Consider the following 27,989-nt stretch of genomic DNA (forward strand, 5'->3'; position numbering starts at 1 on the left):
GACAGGCCCCAGCTTTTCAACATAAAGCATTTTCCAACATTTTAAACCATTCCTGACTTCAGGAAAAGTCTGACCTCTGAAAAAGATCTCATAATTAATACAACGAGCATTCAGAATTGAACACTGCCTTGGCATAAATTATCACACACCCTAAGGAACCTTTTTGCAAGGTTTGATGGCTTTCAACCAGCCAACATCAGTGGCTCTCAGTTTACCAACCTCTCTCAGGATGTTTCCAGCTTTAATGAGTTCAGAAATAATACAGACTTCCAAGTAGAAAGGAAGTAAAGAAGTGAAGCAAGTCTGTATTGGAGAGGCAACAACATTTCAATTTCATTTTTCTGCAGTAAGATCCTCCCTCATCCACACTGTATCGTCACCTCTTGACAAGTGAGAGACAAACCAGTTTCAACTACTCTGCCAGGCAAGGGTGGGGCAGAGGCCTGTCGCTATGCCTGACACCTGAGAGAAAAGGTGGAAGACAAGGAGCTCTTCACTCTGATTAATCTGGTCACTGGGCTCTAGGGAGGGGCCTAAGCTCCAGGGTCAAGGCCAAGGCAGGGGTTCTTCATGATGATTTTCAAGGTGAAGTCAGTTCTTCAAGCAGCGAAGTCCAATGTGTTCTATTAAAAACAGTTTTCAGGGTCCGGCATGGTGGCTCACAGCTGTAATCCCAGCACTTCGGGAGGCCAAAGTGAGGATTGCTTGAGCCCAGGATTTCAAGACCAGCCTGGACAACATAGTGAGACCCCATGTCTATAATCACATTTTTTAATTGGGGAAAAAACACCTTTCTCCTGAGACAGAAAGCTTAACAACTCTCCTTTCCTGTCTCCCAGTACCCATGGAAACTGGCACTTCATGGGAGAGCTCTGCCCTGTCAAGCAACATGGTTCCCCCGATACCCCGTGTGGATCAGAATGCTAACAGTTTCACATATATTCACCAACAACTCAATCAATAGACTGTAAATCCTAAAAAAAAAATATTTTTAAGGTAGTATCTTAGGAAGCCCCTGACGGTTTTGGTAGGCTGTCAGCAACCACTGTTTCCAGCAAATTTAACAGTAAAACCAGATTTCAGAGAAGTAGGTCAGCCACCACTCTGGAGGACCCTGTGGCCCTGACCCAGGAACAAGAGGTTAAGGAGACTCCAAATTTTCTCTGGGTTCAATGATCAAACAGATGCCGAAGGCAGGTATCTTTTGTGGGGATACACCACACAGCTGTCTGTCTCTTCCAGCCAAGTCATGAAGACTGGAAAGCCTCCGGAAAAAACAAAGACGGAGTGTCAAATCAACGATACCCTTAAAAACAGACATAAGATAGATGCAAACTCAAAATTTGCCTGAAATGGAAAAGGACTGTGATAGGAAGCTCCTTGGTAATTCTCCAGGAGGACAAGAAGGTGTTCTGGTGGCTCTTCAAGCCAATATGAGGCTTACCAAAAAGATACTCTAAAAAGGTACTCTAAAGCAAAGGAGGGTTTGGTTAGATCCCAGGAAGGACTTTTGTTCAAGGACTCACAGGAGCTTTGAAATCTCAGTCCACAAACATCTATGTAACTGGAGAAGAAGAAATTAACAATGTGAATTGCATGTCTGGGCTACAGGAGACACATGCCAGCCCCTGAGGGTGGCTTCCAGGGCCGGTTCTATGATTCAGTGACAAGTATCCTCTGGTGGCTCATGTCAAACTTTCAGGTCCTGTCTCCGCTCACCCACATGCTCACTGTGGGATCTGTGGCCAGGAGGACACGAAGACCTTCTCATCAGACCTCCACCTTGTCTCATGAACCCTGAAAAGACAGATGCAACAGAAGCTTGGAAAATTCTATCAAGAAGTCCTTCTCCCAGGAGGAGGGTCCAGTGCTGAGGACCCAGCAGTGACTTGGGTGCTATTCCTTCCCACTGCCCATGGGGCTGCAATCTGCATCGAGGAGAGCGAGGGCTGAAGCAGGAGCTGCAGGATCAGGGGAGTCAATCTCTGGGACGAACTCCCCAGGTCTTGTTTTCCATTCTGTGTACCTGAGAACAAGGAGTCAACACTGACCGATGTTTCCTGTTCTCAATGCTCCAAGGTTCCCAGGGAATTCAACTTGAAATGTATACTGATGTCAATAATAATCCTTGCCCCATCCACTTTCTGTGTTTGTGCAGAGTCACACGGCTCAGTGAAAGCAATCTCTATCCTGCATCTTTAGCAAGGTATGCATAGGGGTGACTTAGGAACTGGGTAGGTTTGAAAAGCTCATTTATTAACTTCCTTCCTCAGTGTTTTCATCTGTATTGGAGGAGGAGGAGGAGGAGAATCACTTGAGGCTCTACTGCAATGAGTACAGGAGAGACAACAGGTGAGAGCTCACACGGTACCGGCCAGGTGTTTATTACACCAGCCACGTTCCCTCCTCTGCTCTCCACACCAGGACACTGGGCCACAGTAGTTGAAAAAAATAAATCTACCCTGGCCTGCTGGAGGCAAGGACACTGGCTCACAGATGACAAAGCATCAAGCAAAGCAAGTGCCTCCCTGACGAAGACTCTGCAGTCACCTTCAGTCCTTCTCAACTCAACTGAGTCTCAGGTACAGCCAAGTCTGGCCCCGAGCAGAATGCTCTGGGACTTTTCATGTCTCCCCACCCTGCAGGCCCATTTTGCTGTGTGCCGGCCCACCAGGTAACTTCCACATGGCCACAGAGAGCATCCCTGGCAGCTGACAGTAAGATAAACAGTTGGCCAAGTAGCTAGAGCAGGGCAGGGTGAAATGACACAGCACTCATCTGTGTAAAGCTGCTTTGTATATTAGGGCTTTGGCAGCAGCAGTGCATATCCAAGCAGGGGACAGCCCAAGCCAACTTGGTGCCCTTTAAAAGCACTGAGTAGGGGTTGGCAGGAACCACAAAGATCACCTCATCTGGCCCCCACTTGATGACAAGCCCATCACCTTGGTGGAGCAGGTACTTCCCACAGCTCTGCACCTACCACTGCCACGGGGTAGACAATGTTAGCCTCCTTCACTCAGCTCCTCCAACATGCCAAGCACACACCAATCCTCTTCTGGAATACTCTTGCCCTCTGCTGCTCTTCATATGGCTCCTTCTCATCTGTTGGGTCTCAGCTTGAGGGGCAACTCCCTAGAGAAGCCCTCCCTGACCACCCTACATGGCCCATTTGCTTCCCAAGCACACTTCTCTGAAGGTGTGATTGAGCTGATTATCAGCTGGTTTCCTAGCTCTCTCTCCCACAAGACTGTAAGCTCCTGGAGGGCAAGAGCTATGCTGGTCTCATCCTGACTATATTAACGCCAACGTATATAGCTCCTGACACCCAGGAAGGGCTCATTAAGTAAACATCTGCTATATTAAGCAGGCTGTGGTGGCACAAGCGAGTAGTCCCAACTACCGTGGAGGCTGAGACAGAAAGAGCTCTTGAGCCCAGGAGTTCAAGGCCAGCTTGGTCAACACACAAAGACCTCTTCTTTCTCTTTTTAAAAAATGTACTGCATTAATGAATGAACAACATCCTGAAGGAAGGGCAATTCCAAAACACTCAAACCAAGCTTGGCAACGATGGCAGCTGAAGTAAAACTTTATGGCCAGAAGATCCCTGCATGTGAAAGCTCGAAGTCCTGCTAAGTGGGAAAATGCAGCAGACCGCAGACCAGCCAACGGCGGGTAACACAGCGCTGTCACCTCTAGGAGCTTATCCAGTTTTGGCACATAATTCTGTGATGGGCTCAGCCTGGCTGGGGATCCTTAATCCATCAAGTTAACTATTAACTACCCTGGCCCCAGTGACACAGCAGCTTGCATTATTAACTACAGCCCAGGTGGGATGATCATTTGTGTACCTTCCCTCTCCAAACCTGGCTCCCTCCCCAGACTTGATAGATACAAGCTCTGGGCTGAACAGTTTGTGGGTTTGTGTTGCAAAGAGGCTAATAAAAACACATTTCTCAAATACCATAAGGTGAGGGCAACTGAAACACATCCTCCTCGAAGAGCAATAAAATACATATATTTTAAAGTCCTGAATTTCAGGGCAAAAAAGAGGCTTGAAGGCTTCAGAGGGTTTACGGGACTATCCCCTTCAGTGTCAGGGCCATCTTGATGAAAAGTCTAAAACCCAGGCATAGGAAATTGGTAGAAACTTTGAGACAGCCTCTGACAGTTTCAAAGAAGAACTCAGAGGACCTCAGGAAATGTGAGCAGGCATAGATTTCTCTGTGAAAAGGAGGGTCAAGGCAGAAGAACCAGAGGCAACTGTGAATATCAAGTCAGTTCTCAGGGAAGTGGGGGGTCCAAGTACGTATGTGAAGCACCTTCCCCGTCCCTGCATCGGGAATCTAGCTGCTGGCACCTTCTAATGAGAAAACAGTCTCGACCATGAAGTTAACTCTGCTGGAAGATTTCCAAAGGGAAAGTCCCTCCAGTTACTCAGAGGGGAAAAAAAAAATTACCTACTTGGTCTGGAATCCGGGGATATTTTATGCAGATGACTCTAACAGAAGTTAATAAAGGGAAGTCAGCTTGCCTTTGATTATTCAAACAGGCTACTGCTATTAAGGATTGCACAACTTCTGGGCAAGGCAGGGGTGGGTTTGGCTTTTTAAAAATTTTTTCAGCCTGTCCTCATGGAACCACATATTCTTTTCTAAGAACTTCCATCTTGACCTCCCTACTCATTCTGCCCTGGTGGGAATGTGATGAACAACACAAGAGACATCTCAGAAGACTCTGTGGCCACAACCACGCTGGCCAGGGTGCAGGGGGCCACTCCCTGGATTGCGACAGGGTTCTCAGCAAGGTGCATTCATCTTCCCTGCTGAGAATCTGATGGAGCAGCAATTTTTTTTTTTTTTAATTAAATGCAAGCTGAGTAATTTCAACCTGCCACCTCAGGTAACAGGAGTTACCCAAGCTCCAGGAATTATCATTGTAGGGTAAACCCATTCTCTTGTTTTCACATGGTTCTATTTTACAAAGCACTAGAGGAGATGGAGATGTCATCACTCCACCCGGGGCAAGAGGACAAAGCAGGATGTATGGAAATACAAACAGCCCTTCTCCTCCAGGCCATACTGACCGTCCAACTAGCAAAAGGCTTCACCTGGTTTTGGAGCAATCTGAATTTGGAATCTGCCAGAGGAAACTTCTATCATGCGAGACTGAAGACTACTAAAGGATAGGCCCCTCTGATGGAGGGATCGGTAATACAAAAAATCATGGGAAAACAAATAGGGGACGGTAGAAAAATGTGCCTTAGAAAACAACTTCTGATGTTCTGGGGCTACACAACGGGCGACTGAGCACTTAGGAAGGAGAGGGAAAAATATTCTGTTTCTGGAGACAGCTCCAAGAATCATGAGTAGGTGTGAGAAACAAGGAAGCTTATAGATTTAAAAAAAAAAAGAAAGAAAGAAAGAAAGAAAGAAAGGAAGGAAGGAAGGAAGGGGGCAAAAGGAAGGAGTCAGGGAAGGGGGGAGTGAGATCTTTGAGAGACAGGGGAATTAAAAAACACCATAGCAACAACTCAGTCCACCTACCCTGGCCGCCCACCCACAGCCAGATTCTTTACTGACGCATTTGAGAACAAGCTGGTTCCTACCAGCTCAGGAAGGTGAGCAAACCCAGAGAGCTCATTAAATCCCTTCTCAGCGACTCTTGTCTGCCTGCAGATAGTGAGCAAGGAGGATATAAATAGAAGTTATATAACATCTCTTTGTTGATTCCTGTGCTTACCAAAAAAAAATGCAGCATGACCTTGTTTTTCTTTAGAGTTTGCCTCGGCCTGCTGGTTGAGGACTTTAATCCAGATAGGAATCATCTTAAAGTTTAAACAGTAGGATATAGATTTCCAAGTTAAGGGTGCTCTGCATGATCGTCCAAGTTAGGAACCCTCAGGGTCAAGTCCTCCTTGGGGGATTAAAATAAGAATCCACTAGCTCTAAAAAAACAACAGCAGGTATGGAATCTTGTGGTTTCTTCTTAGAACACTTCCGGATGAAAATTAAGGAGTAAATTTGATACCCAAGAGCAAAGCATCATTAAAATGGCATCTTGGGTTATCTAAAGGAGATTCGAGCACCACAGGTATACTCAAAGGTATCTGATGGTTTCTAAATACCCTCCAAGCATAATCAGTTGTCTTTTTCTTCCTTAACAAGCATGAGGATGAGTCCAGGAGGATACGAGTCCAGTGGATGGAAAAGACCTCCTTCTTAAAGATGCTAATGGAAGAGAGCACTGCGCAGGGAAACACAAATCAGGTCCCCTGAAATCCAGCCCAACCTGGCTAGACCCTCCAATGCCCATCAGGGCCTATGAACAGGCTGCCTCAGTGTCTTTGTTAGGGGGTGGTTAAAAGGAGTGCATGCTGATAGGGTATGCTGCTGAGCTCCATGATTTTGACTTCATGTCTAACCTGTTGATGCTACAAAACTCTTTTAAAAATAGTTACCATGGAAACTTTTCCCTAGCAAGCATTCTTCAAGAAACATTACAGGTGCAGGTGAATTCAATGCCTTTGGTCTCAATAAGGTTTTGCTGAATCTTAGAATGTGTGGCTTGAAGCGAGAGGACTTTCAAACCTATAATGCAAAGTTTCAAATGCAAATGTCTTCAGGGTGAAGTGTCAGTGAAACGGGGTGGAAGGTAGGGTGGAAGGCAGTGGGGGATACAAATACCTCAGTGCATATGGAGGCCCCAGGTAAGCATTCAAAAAATTCTATATACAGTGTTTTCAATGCATCATGTATCAGAAAGACAAAATACCCCAAAGGGCTATAATCAGCTCAGAGGGTTACCTCAGCAAGAGATGCTCTGGCTGTCACTTCTACAATGGCATTTCCTCTCTCATCAGAGCTAGCAGGTGGTCCAAACCACAATAATGCATAAATTAAGGCAGGGAATTGGGCATCAAATGTGAGCAATTTAAAGATGCCCATGTATTAGCTATTTGCCATTACGGTACTGAAAGTGCTCAGATGACTCATAAAATGACCAGAACAAAAGTTTGTTGTTTTGTTTTTACTTTAGGAAGATGATGAATCACTAATTGGTATTCAAGGATACCTAACACTAACCCTTGTCTGACACGTGAGGAACCAGACCTAGCATTCAAGGGAGCTGTTGTTGGGATGGGACAAGAGTCCACATCCTGTGCCCAGCGCCTGGTTCTGGGTCACGCCACTGAAGCGCATCAGCCCATCTGTCAGCCAAGCCCCACTAGCCTTGTGCCTTCTCTTCTAAATCCCTGTGGAGGAAAACAACTTCTGCCTTCTACAGTACGAACAGTGAGGGTCTGGTAGGAACCAATACAACTTCACGTCCTGATGCAGCAATGTTGCCAGGTAACAAATGCAGACATATACTCCAAAAACTGTATGTGACAATATACAACCTCCGCTCTGCAGCTGATAACCGAGGGAGTGTTAAAACACCGTGTTCTCTTAACACTTGGGCTTTTGGTGTGAAAATAAAATTAAACGGGATACTTCCTCTTGTAAATATAAGACAGGCATACAACTCACACATGTATCCACTAGCTGGAAATAGTAGAGGGGTTTGCAATAGCTATCTGCAGTGCATCCCAGCCTTCACTTTTACCCTCAAAAGTAATACCAGAAAACCTACAGAAAGAGTAACTGAGGAAGAACTTTCCTTATGTCGGACACAAGCTCTCCTCTGATTGTAGGGAGGAAGCTATCCACAAGGACACCAGTGGAAATTAAGGAAAAGTTCATACATTGTTATAAAACAAAATGTGCTTCCATTCCGCTCCATGTTAAAGGTCTACCTTTAAAACTCACTGGCTAACCAAGCAGTGACTACTTGCTTCTCAGATCAAATAACCAGTGCAGCCTATTCCCACTCCCAACGAAAACAAGAGACACCGCTCTCCAGTACGCAGAGCTCCTGAGTGGGTACAGGTCACTGAATAGCTCCTTAACACTGGACTCATGTAACTTAAAGGTTGGCTGGCTGGCATGGCAGAAAGCTGAGACACTTTTGAGGACCTTGTATTCAAATCCCAGCTCTGCCAGCTGGGTGACTTTGGGTAAGATACATGACTTTTTTCAGACTCTGTTTCCTCATCTGTAATTGGGACTATTCCATAGAGTACAGGATAGAGTACCTAGTGGCACCATGCACAGTGCTGGGCACTTTATAAAAACACGAAGACCCTCCTTCCTTTCCCTTCCCCAAAATGTGAATATTCTTCAACAAGTGAAGACTCAGATGTGGGCAGTAACTGGTACATTGAGCTTCTCTGAGCAAAACGGGTAAAAGCTGAGATCTAATAATCCTCACATGATGCCAAAGAACATATGCTTCTTTAGATGCAAGTGAAAAACAAAAACTGCCATTAATCTAACTTTTCATAAGGGTCCTAATTAGATGAGCTGCTATCAATCTCTTCCACAGTGAGGAAGTTCTGTCGGAAGGTCTTCTTGTCATTAACAGGTTTCCTAAGACCTGGGAACCTGGAACTTGCTAGAAGTGCACGTACAGCACATATCGTTGTCATTTGGCAAACAAGGTGCCTGGTCTGAAAGGAAGAGTCTTTCATGATTTCCTCCTCCAGAATTCAAGGGCAGAGCTTATACACAAAGCAAATACACCAACCACTTGAGCTTCCTTCTGATTATCAGGAGGACACCATGTCTTCCACGAAGAGACAACAAAATGTGAAGCCACAAATTCCAATTTGCCTGGCAAACAGAGACAAGGTCCCTAAAGGCGCCATGTCTGTGCCTGGAAAACCGGTGGAGGCTTCTCACATAAGGAGGCAGCACTGTAGAGAGACTACAAACTCACATTCCAGCAGAAAGCAAACCCTGGCACAACTACCAGCTGGCTCTGTGGCTCTGAGCATGTAACCTGACCTCTCAGATCCTCTTTTTCCTCATTAGCAGAAAGGGGTCACAGCAGTAGCTATCACGTAGGAGCCCCAGGGAGAGCGGATGAGGCCATGTGGTAAGGGCACCTGACCTAGTGCCTGGCACATGAGCACTTGTTACCACTACTGTCCATCATTATTATAAAGAAGAAAAGAAGACCGCTGGAATCACAAGGCTGTTTCTCCAAGTTGACATCATGTATTTCCCATGGGCTCAAATCAACTTAACTCCCTCCCACACCTAAAGAAGGTCCCCTTTAAAATGGCAATAACCATCAACAACACAATTTCACATTTCACAATCTCATGTTTCTATTTGGAAGTGGTAAGACGGCTAAAGTAACATGGTGGCCACGTTGGGTCAGAACTTCTATTTCTTCATTTACAGTCTGAGTGCTGGGGAGTCAGATGGAGACTTGATCCCCGAAGTACACTCTTGGGTGAGTCAGTGGCTGAGAGAAGATAAACAAGCAAAAAGTAAGCAGAGTTGCTATGGATGACCTGTTACGATGTGTTAAGCTCCATGCTGAGCTGAGAGCCTTCCACATATTATCTCAGTGAATTCCCAGAATCATTTATACAGCAGGAGTATCCACACCGATGTATCATGTACATACTGAGGACCTTTCCTCTAGCACATGTGGAGGCTCCTCGAGGGGATTCAGGGTGAAGACAGACTTGGTCTCTGGCCCCTCAGGTCTTACAGTCAAGCTCCATCATTACTACAGTAAATGAAACACAGCCCATTATCTCTGCCTCAGGGGATCAGGAGGAAGTTTCTAGAGTAGGAGACATTTCCACCAGGGCTGGGGGAGCCTGCCAGGAAAGGGAATGAGGACACATCCCACGTGAAGCAAAGGCATCTGAGTTCACGGCCCCACTGGGGATTGGCAGGCATGAGTTGCAGCTGCAGGACAACGAGCGTGGGGGAGTGAGTGGAGAAACCTAGATGGGGCCAGACCACGCAGGGCACTGACAGATTCCAACAGGGTGGCCACAGGCACCAGACTCCACAGACGGCTATTCAGATGGGAAAGCAGGTGGTAAGGGTTCCATTTAGGGGGCACCACATGGAAGAGAGAAATGCCCACAGGCAGGGAGGCCATTAAAAGGCTGTCTCAGTCATCCAGGTGAAAAGCTTGGCAGGTGGTCAAGGATATGAGTCCTGAAGCCACAGTGCCTAGTTTCAAACTCCAGCTCCTCCATTCCCAGCTGGGCTACTCTGATTTCACAGTGCCAACTATCTGGTTCACTGTAAGTCCTAACAATGGTTAAGCTCCCAGGAGGTAGAGTGGGAACAGATTAGTTCCTCTGACAAAGCTACAGAACACGAGAGGGCAGAAGGAATGGAGGAAGGGAGATGACAGTATCATGTGGTCCTGCTAACTTAGAGCTAACACAAGTGGAGATGCTCAGTGGGGATTTAAGCAGAAATCTAGAAATCAGCAGAGAGGTGGGACCAAGAGCTATATCTTTGGGAGTTGTTGGCATAAACGGCTGCTGGAGGCTTTGGGAGTAGATGAGATTACCCAAGGGGGTTGGTAGAAAAAGACGGCAAACAGGCTGGAGACAGGGCTCTAACATTTCAGATATTTTAAGGTCAACTGTATATACCCTGAGGAGTCCCTGCATTTACCACTAGGAAAACATTTGTAGGAGGCACAGAAATAGCACAGCATTAAGCCATAAGGAAGTGACTAACCTGAAAATGTGATGTTTTGGGGTAGGACGGTCAGAGAGCGCTCACAGATCAAGTCTGTAATCTCAGGTGTCTAAACTCTCGGGCCACATACACAGTTCTCTAAGGAATGACTTGCTTTTTCTGCCTCTCAACTTGGTGCTGAAAGGGAGTAAACAGGGAGTACATCCTGGCAGAGGCTATGCAGGGAAAGCAGAGGTCCCGCTAGGAAAGAAAAAGTCTTCTAAAAAAACAACCCTCTCTGCCACTACCAAAAAGAAAAGAAGAAAAGAAGAAAAAGAAAAAGAAAAAAAAAGAAAAGAAAATGAAAGAAAGAAAGAAAGAGAAAGAAAGAAAGAAAGAGAAAGAAAGAAAGAAAGAGAAAGAAAGGAGATGGGAGGGGAGGGGAGGGAAAAAAGGGAAAAAAGAGAAAAAAGAGAAATAAAAGAAAGAGAAAGAAAAAGGAAAAGAAAAAAAGGAAGAAAAAGAGAAAAGACAAGACAGAGGAAGGAAGGGAGGGAGGGAAGAAAGAAAGAAAAGAAGGAAGGGAGGGAGGCAGACCTTTGTTTCCCTGAATTCCCATTTAATAGCTGAGTAAGCAGTGGACATATCTTGGGACTTAGGATATTGCTCATCTGGTGAATATTTACTTAAAAATTGCCATACCAGGAGGTGAGGAGCACAGAACAAAAAGGAAACACTGTGGTTCTTTCCCCTAAGTAGTTTAACATCTAGGTAGTAAAGATTAAACAAACCCTCGGGTGGGCAAACAGTATTCCAAAGTGTCAAATGGAAACATTTCACATGCTGAGCTGAGGGTCATCACAGTCTCTGACCCAAGGACTTGACTCTGCTCTTGAGGCAGGAAAGCAGTTAGGACAATCCCAAAGGAAAAACTGCAGCAGTGCGCCAATAAAACTTCATCTACAAACACAGGCGGCTAGCTGGATTTTTTTCTGTGCTGGGGCTACCATTTACCAGTCTCTGAGCCTCCAGAGGAAGACTGACCAATCCTCTGCCTGGCAGTTCACAAGAGGCATCCCATACTAAGAAATCACTAAGAAAAGTTAGAAAGAACACAGACCTCTTGCTAGACCCAAAAGAAGATAAAGCAATGAGTATCTGGACTGTTGAGGAATGAGTGGGATAAAATGAATTGATGGCTCACTTTACAATTTCTGAGGCTTCTCTGTCATTTTCCTCTGCACTTTTAGTAAAATTTTAGAGACAGTAGAAAACCTGAGGTTCCCTCTGAAGACATCTCTTAAAAACAAATTCCTGCTTATAGGTTTCGCAGGAAGGAAGGAGATTAACGTTCTGCTTCCAAAGATCTTCCCTTTCCCCTTCCCCCTCAACAACTGCAGTCCTCTCATGGAAGGCCAGACAAGCAGATGTATGTAACTGTCTACTTCTGCTCATATTGTTGGCTGTGCTATTCAGGAAAGAAGAAAAGTCACACTGGGTCTCCAGCTCCTCTGGAAACATGAACCAGCATGCATTCTCCCCAGGGACCAACTCAAAGGGAATGTGCCTTTTATAACTCAACTGAAAGGACTCACAGATGAATGATGCCGACAATTCTAGCGGTAATTTCTTGCCCTGAACTGGGAAACTGAATGCTAGTAGGTGCATGCATTGCCTAGTGTTTGCCGTCACTTGGAGAGCTGGACTAAGGATGACCAGGGCAGAGCTATGGGAGCTGCCATCTTCCTCGCAGGAGAGCTTGCTCAAGTCTCATATACCTACGAATGTAACTGTTTTTGAATTTCTTTCTTAAGACCTGGATTCAAACCAATCATCCTCAAGGACTCTTATTCAATGACACTCCAGTTTCCTGGGAATGGTGAAGACGGGTGTGAGGTGTTTAGGTCAAAGGCAAAGAAAGGAGAAGGGAAGGAAGAGAAGGAGGGAAAGAAAGAAAGGAAAGGCAGAAAGAACAGACAAGACAGTAGCCCAGGCCAGGGATCACTTCAAACCACAAAGAAGTGATTAGATTGCTTTTTTCTTTCTGCCTCATCCCAGAATGTCTCTCATTACTTTCAATGGCAAAAACTACAATTACTTTTGCACCAACTTAAATAACCAGTACCCAAGGCAATGAAATTTCCCAACATCCTGGAGCTCTAAAATCATTTTAAATATACAGTCAGAGGGACTTGGGTCAATTGAGTGTGAAAATAGCATAAAACAGAGCATCCCCAGGCCTGCTGGATGATAAACCACTGGTATACAAAAATAGGAAATACCAGAAGTAGGATTTCAGAGAGAAAACAAATTTCATAAAGTACATCTGTATTTAAAATAAATAAATATGTTATTAAATAAATAAATATAGAGCTGAGCATGGTGGCCAGCACCAATATAGTCCCACGTACTCAGGAGGCTGAGGCAGGACAATCACTTGAGCCCAGGAGGTCAAGTCTAGCTTGAGCAACAAAGCAAGATCCCATCTCTTAAAAATATCTATGAATAAACGAAAATAAGAACCATGTCATTCTGAGATCTTTGCATTAGCCAGATGCCACATGAGGTGCTTTCTTTGAATCATCTGTGAAACCATCTCAGGAGTTCTCCAAGGTGGGAACTGTCACCATCCTGTTCTCCAAGTCAGGAACCAATGCGGTGAGTGAGATGGACTTTGCCAGGAGTCCCGAGGTGGGCACGGAGGAGGCAGGACTTGAACCCAGGCTGTACCCACACCACAAAATAAGCAGCCCTGGCAGCAGCTCTGCGTGTCTACCGGACCGTGCACTTTACCCCCACGTTCTCTTTAACTCCATAAGGAAGAGACTGGATTTTTTCCAACCCTCATTTTACAGATGGGCGAACTGAGTTTTGAAGTGGCCCTGACAATCCCCAAGGTCACTCAAAGCTGGCAGGGGCAGAGCCGGAATTCCAGCACAAATATTCTGGTCTGGAGGCCAAGTTCTTGCATGCGATAGGCTCTCTCCTTCCAGAGGGTCCTCCCTGAGTCCCCAACCTTTACACCACCATTTCTCAAAGGAGCCAAGCTGGTCCTTGAGCCAACCTGGGGAGGCTTTGCTGTCCCAACCCCTCACAGCTTCACCGGAAAGGCAGTTTTCTGGGGATGCCTGCTGGGGACAAGTCACTACCTCCCTCTTTAATGCCAACAGCTCTCGAATCCCCACTACCCTGATTCTCCTGACTCCACGGCTGGCTCCACTCCTTTCCCACATGGATAAAACCTGAGGTTAGAAAACACCGCTGAGAAGTGACTCATTCCTGACTTCCATGCCAAAAACAACACCCATTTACGTAACTTGCTCACACACCAGTCTTTTCCTCCTCCTCAGGGTGACTGCCCTGTCAAACCAAAGCTGCTCTTCCTCGCAAACCGGCCTTCTGTTTCCAGCAGAGGCGAATCAAATTGCCCTTTCTGCCCTCATCTCTCTGCTAACTGGGGTCAGAAGTAGCCCAACCAATGTATTCTGGCGGTGACTTCTGGAAGGGGTGTGAGATTTCCTATCTAACACTGGTTCTTGGGCTGATTTCTTAAGCCAACCTCAAAAAAAAAAGAGTGTTATGTAGGAAAGACCTCATGAACCAGGGATTGCTCTCTCTGCTGAATTTGCAGGCCAGTTTCCTGACGGAGCACTTCTCACATTTTCCATCTCTAGCTGCTTACGTGCAGAAAAGAAAACCCTTTTTGGGTGTGTCTATAGACTAGACTTTGGCATAGGAATAGACGTGGGCAGTCATTTGATACATGAAATTCCCCGTGCTTCTGTAACCAGAAGCAATTTATCCAAAAAAATGTTTAACTATCTATCCCCATAATGTGCTAAGAGGTTCTCTATGGTCATGTCAGCATATGTATCCCAAAACATCGGTATTGGCTTAAAAAAAAAAAACAAAAACAAAAATAAAAAGCTAGGTATGTCCACAGATAGCTTCTCCTCCTCTTCACTCCAGGTAAGGACAGCCCCTGTCCTTCTGTAAGGAAGAGAAGCGAAGGGAACTTCCCCCAGGCACTGGTGGGAACATCTTAGGAGGAAAGAACACAGAAATTGGCAAGGACTCGAAGGACGGATATGAAAGTGCCGTGAGCCCTGCTGAGCCCCGTATGTGCCAAAAATTAATTCATAAGCAAATGCTTATTTTATAGTTTCCCACTTGCTACAAAACATCAAGCCACAAGGAAATATTTCTTCTGGGGGCTGGCAGGAAGCGGGTGGCACCAGAGTGGGGAGAAAGAAAGCAGGAAGTTCTCTTCAAGACAAGCGTGATCCTATCACCTGACAACATGTCACCCGTTTCTGGAAAATCCATGGGCTGTGGTACTGTCTCCTTGTTCCAATAAGCAGAGGGTTCAGTGTGAAGCCTGCTCTGATGGCAGCCAGGTAGGAGAAGTCTGGGAGGCACGATCTCTCCTCAGCTGTTATCACCATCAGAGAAGCTGGGGCAGGAAGGGAAGATGCTGGGAGACTTGGGGACACCACCTCTGGGAGCCCATTATGCCAGACTGTGAAGTCACCTGTATTTGGCTTCCAGGCATTTCAGGGCTTTGGGTGATGATGTGATGGATAGCAGGGTTTCATAACAAGGGCGCAAACTCCGCATGAGAGTGCCTAGCAAGCACTGTATGTCGTTATTTGTGAATTCCCATCAATGGAGTCCTCCAGGGTCTCAACAGTGAAATCTAGAATTTCTAGAGTGCTGTGATTCCCAGTGAGCTTATCCTTAAGGCAGGATTGGATTTTCACACAACATCCAAAAGGAGAAAGACAAGAGTCAACACTTTGGCAAAAAAGGATTGAGCATCCAGGGAGATCCAAACTCCTCAACTGTAGAGACAATGGTGTCCCCTTTCCTGCAGCTGTAGCATCCAGCTTGGGGGCCTGGCCGACACATGGTAGGGGCTCAATCGATTATAATGGGGATGGTGGTGAGGGAGCCAGTCCCCAAAGGTGGTCCCCAACAATTCCCTCTCTTTTTTTATACACATGCCCTCCTCACAACAAGAGGTGGAACTTTTCTTCCCACCTTTGAAACAGGACTGGCCTCGGGTCTGGCTCTGACCAATAGACTGTAGTAGAAGTGACATTCTAGGAATTTTAAACCCAGGCTTTGAAAAGGCTAGTAGCTTCTACTCCCTGCTTCTTGAAACACTGCTTCTCAGAACCCAGTCACCATGTTCTAAGAAGCCCAAACCACATGGAGAACCAAGGCACTCCAGGCAGTAGCACCAGCTGAGCTCCTAGCAAAGGACCAGCACCAACTGCTACCGTCATACAAGAGGCCATGCTGTTCTAAGACCAGTCAACCCACGGATGGTTACAGACCCAGCCAAGATCACACAGAGCAAAAGAACCACCCAGCTGAGCCCAAGCTCACAGAATCATGCCAGGAACCAAAATGGCCATTGCTTTAGGCTATTAAATTTTCAGGTGGTTAGTTACTCAGTGACAGATAACTATAGGTGGAGGTGGGAGGAATAAGAAATATAGGATATTTTATTATGGGTTTTGTCCAGCTCTGGAGCTCCGAGTAAGTCGTAACCTCCTCGAGCTTCCGTTTCCTTATCTCTATAACGGGGATAATGCATGTCCAGCATACCCCGCAGGCCAACGGAGAGACTCAAATGAGGTATTTTGGATGAAAGGACTTCCTAAGCAGTAAATTGCCAAGCAAGATGAAACTGTATACTAGTCATATTTGTCTTTGCTACTGAGCTCTGAGCTCTGCAGTCATGAACCCATCTCCAAACCTCTTATGTGCCTGCCTTTGCAGATGACAATTATTTACCTTGTAAGAAGGAGCCAAGTCAGTCTGCTTCCTAAATCACCTAACCTCCTACCTCAGATCATCCTGAAGAATAAAGCCATGAGGAAAGGTAGTGAGGAATCTGGGGTACCAGGCTGCCCCAGGTCAAATCTTGGCTTTGCTACTTTGTGTGTATGATTTGGGGTGAATTCCTTAATTCTTCTGAGTTTTGGTTTCCTCCTCTAAAAAGGGATAATCATGGCACTTTACTTCATACGGAGGCTGTGAAGATTAAATGAAATGATACACGGAAAGCCTTTATGCATAATTCTTGGCACAGAGTAAGCACTTAATAAATGCTGGTTGTCATCATCATCATGTTTTTTTACTTTTTTAATTTCTAAAATTATCATACAGCTAAATTGACTTTTTTTGGCGTACCGCTATATGAATTTTCACACACATGCAGATTCCTGTGACTACTACTGAAAGCAGAATGCACAATGGTTCCAACGCCTCTGTGCTCTTCCTTTACAGCAAAATTCTCCCCTCCTGCCCAGCCCTGGCAAACGCTGATCTGTTCTCCATCGTAAGAATTCTGCCCTTTCAAAATGTCATAGGAATGGAACCACAAAGTATGTCACCTTTTAAGACTTGTGTTTTTCACTCAGCATAATGCTTTTGAGAGACTCTGACGTCTTGCACTCATCAATATATTCCTTTTTATTGTTGACTACTTTTCCATTGTATAGATGCACGGTGGTTGGTTTAATCACTATTATTTTTAATAATTATTTTCACAAGCCAGGAAAGATTTTAGAAATAGGAAGAGTTAACCATTGCCACAGGGCTCTAGGACTCCCTGGGGTAAAATATCTAATGATTGTTGAAATGTACTGACTCAAAGGTGCAGGGAAGCTGAGAGTCCGTTTACGCCTCACGCATGCTAGACATGCAAACAGAAGTCCAGGGACAATTTCCCTCATCTCACACAAAACTGCACTTGAAAGCAGGTCTCATTCTTCTTCCCCATTTGAAACATGTTTGGAATCCTGAGGGGAGGTGCTACTCAACATGAGGGCTCTTTTGCAGGTCTGTCCTCAGACAGGCAACACAGTTGTCCCTCTGTATCTGTAAAAGGCTGGTTCCAGGACCTCTGCTGACACCAAAATCGAAGGATGCTCAAGTCCCTTATATAAATCGGTGTAGTATTTACCTATAACCTAGGCACATCCTTGTGTATACTTTAAATTACCTCTAGATTACTTATAATGCCTAACACAGTGTAAACATACTACGGTTTGTCTAATCACAGTTATTTTTAATAATTACTTCTAGAAGACAGGGAAGACTTCAGAAATGGAACCAGCTGACCATCACCATTGGGTTCTAAGACTTCCTGGGGAAAATACCTAATGATCGCTGAAATGACCTGCTTCAAAGCTGCAGGGAATCTGGGAGTCCATTTATGCCTTGTACTTGACAGACATGGGAACGGAAGCCCAGGGATAGCAAAGAGTTGTTAATGCTGCATGAAAAAAATATATGTATTATCTTTTTACTGTTGTATTATTATTTTCATTGCTTTTTCCTCTAACCATTTTATTTCATTATCTTTTGAGACAGAATCTTGTGCTGTCGCCCAGGCTGGAGTTGCAGTGGCACAATCTTAGGGCACTGTAACCTCTCCCTTCTGGGTTGAAGCAATTCTGATGCCTCATCCTCCTAAATAGCTGCGATCACACCCAGCTAATTTTTTTATTTTCAGTAGAACTGGGGTTTTGCCATGTTGGCCAGGCTGGTCTTGAACTCCTGGCCTCAAGTGATCCACCCACCTCAGCCTTCCCAAGCACTGAGATTATAGGTGTGAGCCACTGCACCTGGCCTCCCTTAAATATCTTAAATCTGCAGTTGGTTGAATCCACAGATGCAGAACTGACAAACACAGAGGGCCAACTGTATACATTTGTGGAACCATGTAGGCCTGCCTGCTTCCCTGCAATTCCCCTTTCTACCACTTGTCATCAGGAAACATGGATCTCAAGAGGACTACCTGACCACAAACCCATTTCCCTTCCTGAGACCCTCCACAGTACAATGAACAGGAAGTGACCATGCTCTTCCAGCTCTGGCCAGAACCCCTCGTGTCTTCAGCAGAGCACAGCATCTCAGCAATCATTCACTGCTGCCCTGCAGTCTCAGCCCAAGTCAGGCTCACTTCCCAGCTGGCCACTTACTACTCTGAACCAGCTTCTCAACAGCAAGACGAAACTCTGAATCACTTCCCCCGGGGCTTCAGGGTTCCTGTCCTTAACTGGCCTCAGACACAACCCTAGTTCCACATCATTTTCTCCAGAGAAAGAGAAGCCTGGGGCCAAGGGACTAGAAGACATTTTCCTGGAACCATCGGCCTCCCATGAGACACGGGGTTAGACTGGGCCCCCCAGGGGTCACAGAAGCAGGGAGGAGAAAAGAGCATGTGTGTGCAGCCCCTTAGGGCAACAGCCTTCCATTCTGCCATGGGCCCACAGGCCCCCACACCACCACCGAGTACTCCTAAGAGAAAACAGCCCCACTCCGCACGCGGCTGAACCCCTGTAACTCCATCGTGGCATTTCATCTGGAGCCTGGGTGTATGAGTAATAAATGTGTGAAAACATGAAACTAATATTCATAATTACTTTACAAGATAAAGAACTCGAAGGAAAAACAGCTTCTGTGCGCCTGGCCGTCACCGTCAGGAGTGCTCCATGGAAAACACGGCATCTCAGCAGAGCCACAGACATCATCGCCCCAGGAGCTTCAGCAATGGCAGCCCTCAGACTCCGTCACCCACTGCACTTCATCGTTAGTTCTTAGTTAACGATGACTTTGTGCACCTGGTCACCCCGATGCCAAGCCCAGAGCCGAGTGGGACCTCTGACTTCTCTCCCACATCTATTCAAGTGCCATTTCAGCCAACGTGTACCAAGCGTCAGTGGGTCCGGGCGTAGGCCTGGTGCAGGGAGTGACAGGGTCTCTGTTCATGATCTCCTGTCCCTCAACCCCACACCTTTAGTCCCAGCAAGGTTCAGATTCTCATTCCCCCCGTCCTTTCTTTTATTTGTTGATTGACCTAAAACATAGGTACAGTAAAGCACACCAATTTTTTTTTAAATTGCATTTTAGGTTTTGGGGTACATGTGAAGAACATGCAAGATTGTTGCATAGGTACACACATGGCAGTGTGGTTTGCTGCCTTCCGTCCCCTCACCTGTATCTGTCATTTCTCCCCATGCTGTCTCTTCCCACCTCCCCACCCCCCACCCCTCCCCCATTTCCCCCCAATGGACCCCAGTGTGTAGTGCTCCCCTCCCTGTGTCCATGTGTTCTCATTGTTCAATACCCGCCTATGAGTGAGAATATACTAAAGCACACCAATTTTAAGCATATGGTTCACTGAGTTGTTTTTTTTTTTTTTCTTTTGTAAACTTTTTAAATCCGGGATATAACTGCAAGTTTGCTACACAGATAAAACGGTGTCATGGGGGTTTATCATATAGATTATTTCACCACTCCAGTATTAAGCCTAGTGCCCATTAGTTATTTTTCCTGATCCTCTCCCTCCTCTCATCCTCCACCTTCTCAAAGGCCCCAGTGGGTGTTGTTCTCCTCTAAGTGTCCATGTGTTCTCATCATTTAGCTCCCACTTATAACTGAGAACATGCGGCATTTGGTTTTCTGTTCCTGTGTTATTCTGCTAAGGATAATGGTCTCCAGCTCCATCCATGTCCCAGCAAAGGACATGATCACTAAGTTTTAAACATGTGCACACTCACGTAACCACCACCCAAAGAGGCTGAATGTGTTTCCAGCACCCAGAGAGCTCTCTTGTGCCAGTATGAGAAAACATCCTCTCCCAAGTTATGACCTCTTTTATCAGAGATTTAAGTTCAGGTTCTCATTAGCTCTTCCCTAACTTACTTCCTATTAACTTTTTAATGATTAGACTGCCTCCTCTGGATCCTGCTTTCCTCAGTTTGCCTGTCCTACACTGCCAGGTGTACAGTCCTCCATTACAGCTCTGAAGCCCCCCGGAGGGCTGCACTGCTCCTGCATACAAACCCTAACCCCCATCCAAGGCTTTTCACTTCTACACAGCACTCCTCGGTCTGAAAGACCCAACCCCTGTTCTGGAAACCAACTGCTGCTCTCACACCTCTGGACCTTCTCTTCCACAGAATATGACAAAGACTCTTCATGCCCCAGGTCCATGCCCAATTTCCACCTTTCAGTCCCATGCCCATCCTTGAAAGCCCATTTCATTGAAAGACTTTCTGCAGACTCCTCAGGGAGATGCTGGTTCTTCTTCCTTGGTAGTGCCCTAGCCTCACTTCTACCTCTTGGAGAGCACTAAAGGACATCCTTGAGACATAGCTTCCCATGTGCACATCTATGTATCCTTGCATCCTTCTTAGAGATTCAATTTCTTAAAGACTGAGATTCTGGGATTTCTCAAACTAGTAAAGCCTTAACCTTCAGGGAAGGGAAGAAATAACAACCTAGAGTTTCCAACTTCTAATTTGGCTAATAGAAAAAAAAAATTATCATCCATAATCAACACCATTCCATTGAAGAAGGCACTGTGGCTAGAAATAAAGGTTGGAGAGATATAATCTCAGGAGAAAATGGCCAGGCCTTCAAACTGAATGCATTGGTTTATCACAAATTCACCACATTGTCCTCATTTTCCACACTTGACTATGCCTGGAGAAAATTCTTACAGACGAACTGGCTCCCATGTCTGAAAACCATTGCCCCATCGCCCCTGGCATAGCAACACATACACAGAAAGGGCTCAATGAGTATTCAGTTCAACTGCTCTAATCACAGGAAATCATATGGTTCTAAGACAAGGAACATTTCAGCTCTGCTTCCATCCCAACACAGAAGCCCAGAACACAGCAGTGGCTGGGCAACATTCCAGTGATGAGAAGGACTGCAGGACTCACCCACACCGACATGACAAAATAGAAAGCAAGCCCAACGTGTACGACTCATGCCCATGTGAAAACTTAGACAAGCAGTGAGCCTTGCCATTGGCCCAGGTGCCTAACTCACTGCCACAAATCCCAGCCTGGTGCAACGCATGATAATGAACTTCAAAAGTGTACACTGGGGCAAGTGGGGATTGGAAGGCGAAATAGAGGGGCTACTACGGTTGGCTGCACAGCTTGTGCAAAGGCACAAGGGTGCTGGCTGGAGGAGCAAGCAGGGACTGAAATCTCACCTGTGCTGCACCTGCCAAGCCAGGCACCCTGGCCCGGGGCACAGTGACTCACAGGAAGCAACGCCCTTTTCCAAGGTGCACAAAGAACCAAGACTTCATTAACCGAGACTCTGAATTTCAATTCAAGGCCAAGAATATGTCAGGTCAAATATATACGTCAGGGTGAATTTTATGGTATGTGGATTATATCTCAATAAAGCTTTTATCAAAATATGTGTGTGTGTGTACATGTACACAAGACAGTACACATATATACATGCAAAAGACATCTTATTCAGAGAGCTAACAAAGAAGGAAGCGTACACGAAGGAGGTATGAAGAATATTTAAAGGAACCGTACATAAAAGTTATGTTATTTATGTATTAAAATTTATTCTAAGATGACTATTATGAAAGAAAAAATCATGAAAATTGTTTTTTTAAGGACATTTATAAAAAGTGAACTAGCAATAGAATTTGAGTTTTTATTATTTGTTTTAAATATATATCATATCTAGCTTTCAAAAAGGTATCTATTCATTTTTCACTAATATATCCTGGCTTTTATTATTTCAAATTGGTTTGGCTTTATTAAACTTTCAATTAAAAGGTAGAGAAATTTCTAGTAAGCAGCAGTTGCAGCATCTATAGATACATAAAAATTAAATCTTCTAAATAGCACACACAGTTAAACTCTTCTGGTCATCTCGTCATGAGATCCCCTACAGTTGTGGATAAAAACTGTAAATAAACTTCATGTAATCATTTACTCATTCAACAAACGTTTATGGACTGCCCACTACATCCTAGATCTTAGGCCAACTTCCTTTGCACATTCTCAGCATTTTATCAATTTTCAAATGTAACTCATGTTTTGGAACCAAATCTGATTTATGCCCAAATGATCACAGTAGGATACCAGTAGAACTCATTTTTCAAAACAGAATTTTGTGCCCTCAGAATGAGCTGTCTCCCAAACAAGCCTTGGTACCACCCAGGCATCCAGCTCTCAGAACAGACTCTCCTCCTGCTCAGCAGGGATGCCACACCAGCAGCCAAGCTGCCTTCCTACCTGGATGGTGGTGTTGCCTCCTTCCAGAAGGGCGATGGCTAAGAGAATGCTTTCATGGAACACTCGGTCACTGGATGCATTCATGATGAGGTCGATGACTAGATTGGAAGCCCCCTCCTTGTCAAGGTGGCACTGAACCTCCGCCAGGCTCATCTCACCCCTGCTCACAGAGCTGGATCCGGAACCTCCCCCTAGGAAGATGGAATATTATTTTTACTCAACACAATCAGAACAGCTAATGTTTGCTGCATACTTACTATGCACCAACACTTTATGCACTAAATGCTTTACCCATGTTCATCTCTTTTAACCCTTTTAATCCCACGAGGAAAGTAGTGATTATTAACATAGAGAGATGAAGGTGCTCGTCCAAGGACACTCAGCAGAGAAGGTATTTGAATTCAGACAGTTAAGTCGAAAAAAGAATGATACATTTCCAGCAAGGGTCCTAAAGCCAGCCAGCAAAGACTCTCCCTTACATTAAAATACAATGACTTACAGCAGAATTAAGAACTGGTTTAAGAAACAAACCAAAGTCAAACACTTCCTAGAACACTCTCAAGGAAGCTTAGCCTATGATGATCACTTTAGCCCTGTTTTTAACAAGCCCATTCTAACCCCCAACTCATCCTTTTATATAACTTATCTGTTCACGCATTCATTCAGCAAATATTGGCTCAGGGCTTGGCATGGAGCCAAGAGCTGGGGATGGAAGAGTGAACAAAACAAAGTCCCCATTCTCACCGTGCTTCAGAGGAGATGAGAATACTTAAGAAGACAGGACCCATGCCATTTAAAATGGATTCTGACTGTGTTCGGAAGGTACATATTTAAGGACTTGCCTTGCATTACTACTGGCAATAACTATAACATGAATGCACACGGAGAAATGGGCTGATCTTCAGAAAGCAGAAAACTGTCTATCTGTCCTTTCGTGCAGAACTCAATTCCAGTGTCACTTCCTTTATGCTGCTGGCCCTTGACTTGTCCCTGTGTCTGTAGCACAAAGTAGAATTTGGGTTGCACATCCTCTCTGCCACAGCGTCTCAGGGCAGAGTCTGTCCTGTATTTCCAAATCCCTGTCATGAAGCCTCCCCAAGGGCTTCAAATAACTGTTAAATGACCTCACTACAGAAAGTAAAGAGAATGGTTTGGATAGATTAGGTGAGGAATTTCTACATAGATTTTTGGATTTCAAAGTCCCAGTTCCCATCTCTGGGATGCCATGAGAAGTGCATCTTCACTGAAGCCTGCATAGCACCATGAACTATGCTTCCGGTTTTCATCCCGTGAGCAAGCGAAGCTTCCTTCTTAGCATGTGCTAGGACAAATTGACTGAATACTGAGTATCTTTGTGCTATGCATGGAACCCACCAAGGATCTGCTGCCACACAGTCATCACCATAAGACAGAAAATCAGACAACTCAAATTTGTGCTTTGAGCACTGAGCTACTGGCTCGCCTAAAATCATAAGCCAGATAGATCCACTTTGGGTTCCATGTTTTTGTATCTTTTACCTGTAACTGTGCTTAAACCGATTTAAAGTAAGCATTTCTGTACACAGATTTTTTTTTTTTGTAAACTTCCACAGGAGTTTGTGGATGTATACAGCATGGGCATTAGAATTAGAATTAGATATACCAGGTTGAAATTACACACCAGCCACTAACAAGCTTCCATTTCATCCATGGACCTCGGACAGACTGTACCTATCATATAATGAGTAACTGGGAGGTGAAAATGAAATAAAGAATGCGAAGTACTTAGGAAAGCCCCTGGCACTCAGCAGATGCATAACAAAAGGCAGCTTTCACTACCCTGAGTGCCAATACCCTCATCATTTTATGGGAAGACAGGAGTCCTAATAACCATGGGACAAACTGCAATAAAATCAAATCCCTCCAATCATTCAAATATCACCAAGATAGTCACTGCATGGGAAGGAGGAGCAAAAGGCTTAGCCAATATTTAATTGCAAGGAAATGCTAGTTTGCCGGAAAATATGTTTAGAAATCAATTTGATGGTAGACCACAAGACAAAACAAGTTGCTAAAAAATACACCTGCGACACAAATTCATCTGTTGTTAGCGTTTCAACCTGTTAGGCAGAAACATGCAGCTATCGTAGGACACACTTGATTCACACATGAAGCTAATGACACCATGAAGCCTACCTCCTCCCCCGGGCTTGCTGGGTCCTCCTGGTGACAGCGGGCCATTTCCAAAACTGGTAAGGCTCTCTCTTCTTCCAGAAGGTCTGATGTTTCCATAGTAACGGTTGACCAAAATTTGCCTGAGTGCCTCACCCTTGATTCAAACAAGATAATAAAATGAGGTTCTGCATTTAATGCATAACTGAATGACAAATATTCAAAACACACAGGGATACTCAGTTATAAGTGGCTGAGTTTCACTTGGCGAAAAAATAATTAATAGAAGTATTTAGGAACTCTGAAGTTAACTTCAGTGTTTTCTCAGAAAACCATATTTTTTTTTAAAAAAGGTAGCAATCTAGAATACTGACTGAAGTACCCTCTCACACAATGATAAGACAGACCAGTAATTTTGAAGGACAACTCACAATAACAAACAAAAATCCCTTTGGGGCAAGTTGATAAAATTAAGACAAATTGAAAATGTTTATGGGTCAGCTTCCACACTGCAATATAAAAATATTATTTCAAGCACAAGGTTTATTCCCAAGGTCTGAAAAAATATTAAGATATCAGAGTAATAGAGTAAGATGATACAATAAGCCGAAAGTAAGCCTTTCTTACACAAACAGTCCAGGGGCCAAAGGTTTAAAAAAAAAAAAAAAGACAAAAACAACAACAAAAACCTCCTGATGCTATAGGAAATAAATTAGTGGCGTGAGTGGCAGATATCAAATATATCAAAAATAAGCAACATAGATAAAATGGCATTTTGTCTGGAATTTGCTTTAAAACAATATGGGAGAGGAGGGAAGCAGCAAGGGTATCAGTGAGACAAGAGTGGGCATGAGTTGACAGTTGCTGTTGACGTGGAATTATGAATGAGGGTTTTTGAAACCTTTCTGACTCCTTTTGTATATATTTCAACCTTTTTGGAATAAAATTTAAAAAACATATAAATATCAAAGAGTCCTGAACAGGGATATAATAACTCTTTGTAATCACTCTAACCAAAAAAAAAAAAAACCACACCATAAAACTTAGATTTGTTCAGTAATATTGGGGGATACTGGCAAGCCAGTAACCAGAGGCAGGATGCATTCTGCATTCTCAGCTCTACACTTTCAGCTGTGCTCTTAAGGGGCCCGAAGACCATCTCCTAATCTGAAGGTTCTAAAAGTGAAAGGTTGTATACATTTTCCCTGGACTCTTTTCCAGAATCAAAGAAGCAAGGCATGGAGTTCCTCTGGTGCACCATCAAGAGAGTAAGGAAGAAGAAATCTAGTTGAGAGGAAAGGGGTTGAAATCTAGCAGGTCTCTAAAATAGAGACTAAAGAGTTCTTTTGAAGAGACCTGCAACTGAACCATAAGTCTGTAGAATTTAAAAAGATTTGTTAATAAGCTCTGAGAATGTCTGGAGATTTCAAGTAAGCCTTTGCAAAACAAGATGGGAGGGAGCAGACTGAAGGCGGGGGTGGGTGGGTGGGGGCTGGGAAATGGGAGGTGCCCTGGGAGAAGTGAGGGACCAAGGAAGAAAGAAGACAGGCAGGAAACTCTTGGCTCCTGTCAATCAACAAAATCGCTGAAAGTCCCAGAAAGGGTTTATCTACTCTGTTAATTCATGCTGCTAGTTAAAGATTCCAGGGACAGATTGTGATGGGATAAACAGGGGAGATGGGAGGAGACTGATTTTTAAATGAATGTGCAGAAAACAAAAAAAATCCCAAATTTTCTCTCTCCATTCCACCCACAAATATGTCTCTCTTCATAGTTCAGCAAAGGAGGGTAACTTCTATCAGCTCCTGAAACTCATTTCCCACTAGGCTGACTGTAAATTCAAAATTCTAAGAGTGCTTCAAATGGGTAAGTTACTTGTAATATTTTAAGTACTTTTAAAATAAATTGCTCACAGGTAGGGAAAAAAGTTTCAGTACAGGATTCCTTAATAACTCAGAAGACCCCATTCCGGTGTAAAGATATAACCTTACTGGTATTCCAGTCTCAAGCACTAGTACAAACACATCATCACTCTCTGGAGAAGTCACTGGAAACACACAGTGATTTAAAAGGCTGATTTCTTAAGAGAAGCACAAGATTTAAAGCTACATTCAAGAAAGCCTACCAAGAAAGAATTTAGAGAAAGAAAAGGTTGCCTCCATGTTGAATATGATAGATTAAATATGATTTCCCTTTTTAAATATCATAATGCATCCATTTGATTTTCTTTCAAGATGACACGGACTTTGAGCTCCAGCAACAGGAGTGACTGGCAGTTGACCATCCTAAGTCTCTAACTGGATCCCCTATGGCACTGTGAGAACATTGAGCCCTAGATGGCTGGGCTGAGACCTGTAAGCTGCAGCCAGGGAAGACAGCCAATGTAGCCATCACAACAGGAATCGGAAAGAGCATTGTGTTGAGTGGTCAAGTCAAAGGCAGTATGGCTGTGCCCAGTCAACAAACACGCAATCCCTTAAGGAGGTCTCAGCTAGAGCCTGTGCACCACAATTCCACTTGGAGCTAGAGTGACTTGCTTGGATTTTCAGCTTCTGGTGGTGGTGTTTTTTCCCCTCTCCTCATGGTTTTGAGGCTGAACAGCAAGACCCTGGTCAGTCTGCAGTCAAGCAAGTAGGAGGTAATGAAAGGAGCACGTGGATGCCAGGAACAGGAACTCCACATTTATGCAGCCTGGATGCCAAACTCAAGTTACAAAGGGATCTCTCATTACCATTTTGTCTCTCCTTCAACAGAAAAACCCTAGCAGTTACCATAGCAACTGATGCATCAAATGGTACATTTTCCCCCATAAGAGAATATCATGAAATGTGCTCATTCTGGGGAAAAAAAAACAACCACCACCATATTCCACCCCACAAACTTTTTTTTTCGCTCTTAATTATAAGGTTTTTGGCACATATTCATCTCACCTTCTCTACACACAAACACACACACACACACACTCTCTCTCTCTCTCTCTCTCTTAAACTGCACGAAAGAAAAAATCAGACAGCAAGTTTAAAAAAAACAGATCAGATTAATGCCTTTTTTGAAAGAATAAAGATTGAGAATTATAGGTAAGAGGGGACAGAAAGAGAAAACGGATAGGAATTATTAAAACTTATGCAAATTCCTAGTGTGAAAACTTGGGTTCAAGGAAAATTCTGTTTTTCTGAGCCAGTGGTTTAAGAAAAATTAAAATCTGCAGAGAAAAGCC

General features: G+C 44.5%; 1 protein-coding gene across 14 annotated transcripts in view; it reads right to left on the reverse strand.

The window, feature by feature from the left end:
* ITPR1 (inositol 1,4,5-trisphosphate receptor type 1) overlaps positions 1-27,989 on the reverse strand; it is a 353,358-nt gene that overhangs the window by 90,940 nt on the left and 234,429 nt on the right. For all 14 annotated transcript variants that reach the window (XM_074404869.1, XM_074404867.1, XM_039478545.2 and 11 more), the window contains 2 exons: positions 24,797-24,929; positions 22,622-22,812 (listed from right to left, as the gene is read on the reverse strand). In XM_074404869.1, coding sequence (XP_074260970.1) covers positions 22,622-22,812; positions 24,797-24,929 — 324 coding nt within the window. The remainder of the gene's footprint in view (positions 1-22,621; positions 22,813-24,796; positions 24,930-27,989) is intronic.

Source organism: Saimiri boliviensis, chromosome 8 (genome assembly GCF_048565385.1).
Source record: "Saimiri boliviensis isolate mSaiBol1 chromosome 8, mSaiBol1.pri, whole genome shotgun sequence".
Classification (NCBI taxonomy): domain Eukaryota; kingdom Metazoa; phylum Chordata; class Mammalia; order Primates; family Cebidae; genus Saimiri; species Saimiri boliviensis.